The following is a 1,993-nucleotide window of genomic DNA, read 5'->3' as shown; positions in this document are numbered from 1 at the left end:
CAATATGTCACTTTGAATTTTTTTAATTTGCCATTAAATAAATAAATAAAATAAAAATAAAATAGCCTTTATTGCTGAACTTATTTTTACAGTAATTTTTCTTACAAATACGTTTATAACTTTTAACAGTTTCTTTTCTTTTCATAAATCAGGTATCGGTAAACGGTCGTTTCTACATTTCAGCTTGTCTCTCGACATAGGCCTCCTCTAAAGATTTCCACTCTGTTCTATTTTTCGCTATGCGCGTCCATATTGGGCCCGCCACTTTTTTAGTGTTATTTTTTCTTTAGAGGGTCGTGGTCATTTTTCCCCACGATGACCAGTCGGCTTGGGGAAGTATTTTGTTTTGTTATTTTATGTTGGTTCATGTTGAGCTGTTTATTTTTCCGTTTACCGACAGTTAATTGTTATTCTTTGTTAGTTGTTGTCTTAGCGGGAAGAGACGAAAGAGAATTAGCTCTAATCCTCATTACGTCGAAAGCATTTGGTCTATTGTTAATCGGCGGCATTAGAGTTTGTTGTTTCCTTGGTTGAGCATTGTTTTGTGGGGATGATGATGTTTCTCTTTTGCGCTTTTCCTTATTTATGTTAGTATTTTTTCCTTTTACTACTAGTTTGTCAAATTTCAGGTACGCGATATTTCCCTTTTCTCTCTCCTCTTTTAGCTGCGCCTGCAACGTTTTCCTTTTCTCTATTACTTCCTTTGTGTAGTCTTCTGTAACATATACATTTTTGAAGTTTTTCTTCTTTCCCATAACTTCATTCTTCTTCCATTCGCTCGTAAAGGAAATCAGAATTGGTCTTGGTTTTCCAGAAGACTTTCCCTTTCCTAGACGATATATTTTGTTTATCTCATGTTCTTGTAATTGTATGTCAAGGTCAGTTTTGAAAATATGTATTGTATTTTGTATTAATTCTTGTGTAGACCTTTCGCCTTCATTTACTCCAAACATTATCAAATTGTTTTGCTTCTTTCCTCTTTTTAAACTTTCTACTTCCTTTTCGAGATTTTCTACTTTTATTTTTAAGTTTCTATTTTCTGTTATAATAGGTTGAAGTTTTTCGTCTAATCTCTCCATTATATTATTTGTTATCGAATCTTTCAATTCTATTGTTTGGTTCAAGATTTCATTCTTCATTTTATCAAACAATAGTTGAAACTGATCCTCCATTCTTGTAAACTAAATCTGCGTGTTATGGAACGTAATTAGTGGTAGTTTTTATTTACTTGCTCTGGCAACACCAGTTAGCTGTTACTGTGACAAGTGTCAATGTCATTGATCTTTTGTCTATGCTCAATATGATTGGTGGATTTCTAACCTCTAATTATCACTTTTTGGAGATACTTTTGTTGAAATTCAAGAACTTACGTGATATTGTGTGAAATCGGTAGTTCCACTACACGGACGACACTTCAATTTGTGTTTTGTGACGTCGCAGTCTCAAGAACAGTGTACGAAATTATTTTTTTAGCACTCAATAATACGGAGCTACACAATTACGATGCTTACAGTATGACAGCCCAGAGATCTAATTTGCCATTAAGTCGTATTAATTATTTTTCACGCGAACTACTTGCGGCTCAGCAATGATAACATGATGATAATAAAAATAAATCGTAAATGAAAACTCAACCAGATTAACTCTGCATAGTTTTCTTTTCTCTTAACCCAGCACCTCTGTTCTTCTCATGAATTAAATTATCCAAAATTTAAATGATATAAACTTTACTTCTGATATAAAACTTTTCAGGTGAAGATTGTTGTGTTGCACATCGTATCGTAACTGTAACTGTTTTAATCAAGGCCCATTGAACTCAGTCTTAAATTGTGCAGTTAATCACCAAATACAGATTTTTTAAGTGAACCACATTATTAGAACTAACCCATGATTCATACAAACAAATTGATGTATATAAAAAAATATGAAAAGCGGTACCACACACACACACAGTGATACAACATGCTTTGTAGCAACAGTAGGTACTTACCGC

The 1,993-nt window shown here is 33.2% G+C and overlaps 1 protein-coding gene across 1 annotated transcript; it reads right to left on the bottom strand.

The window, feature by feature from the left end:
* Positions 1–276: 276 nt before the first annotated feature.
* Positions 277–1,526, bottom strand: LOC123689606. Its single transcript, XM_045630571.1, has one exon. The coding sequence runs from the start codon at positions 1,170–1,172 to the stop codon at positions 408–410; it is 765 nt and encodes a 254-aa protein (XP_045486527.1). The 5' UTR covers positions 1,173–1,526; the 3' UTR covers positions 277–407.
* Between the last annotated feature and the right edge of the window lie 467 nt (positions 1,527–1,993).

The sequence above is a fragment of the Pieris rapae genome, chromosome 12 (assembly GCF_905147795.1).
Source record: "Pieris rapae chromosome 12, ilPieRapa1.1, whole genome shotgun sequence".
Classification (NCBI taxonomy): Eukaryota; Metazoa; Arthropoda; class Insecta; order Lepidoptera; family Pieridae; genus Pieris; species Pieris rapae.
The sequence above is the reverse complement of the archived record's forward strand: the minus strand, read 5'-3'. Positions and strand labels throughout refer to the sequence as shown.

Coding starts and splice junctions, on each gene's coding strand:
- LOC123689606 (XM_045630571.1), bottom strand. CDS start 1,172: ATGGAGGATCAGTTTCAACTATTGTTTGATAAAATGAAGAATGAAATC.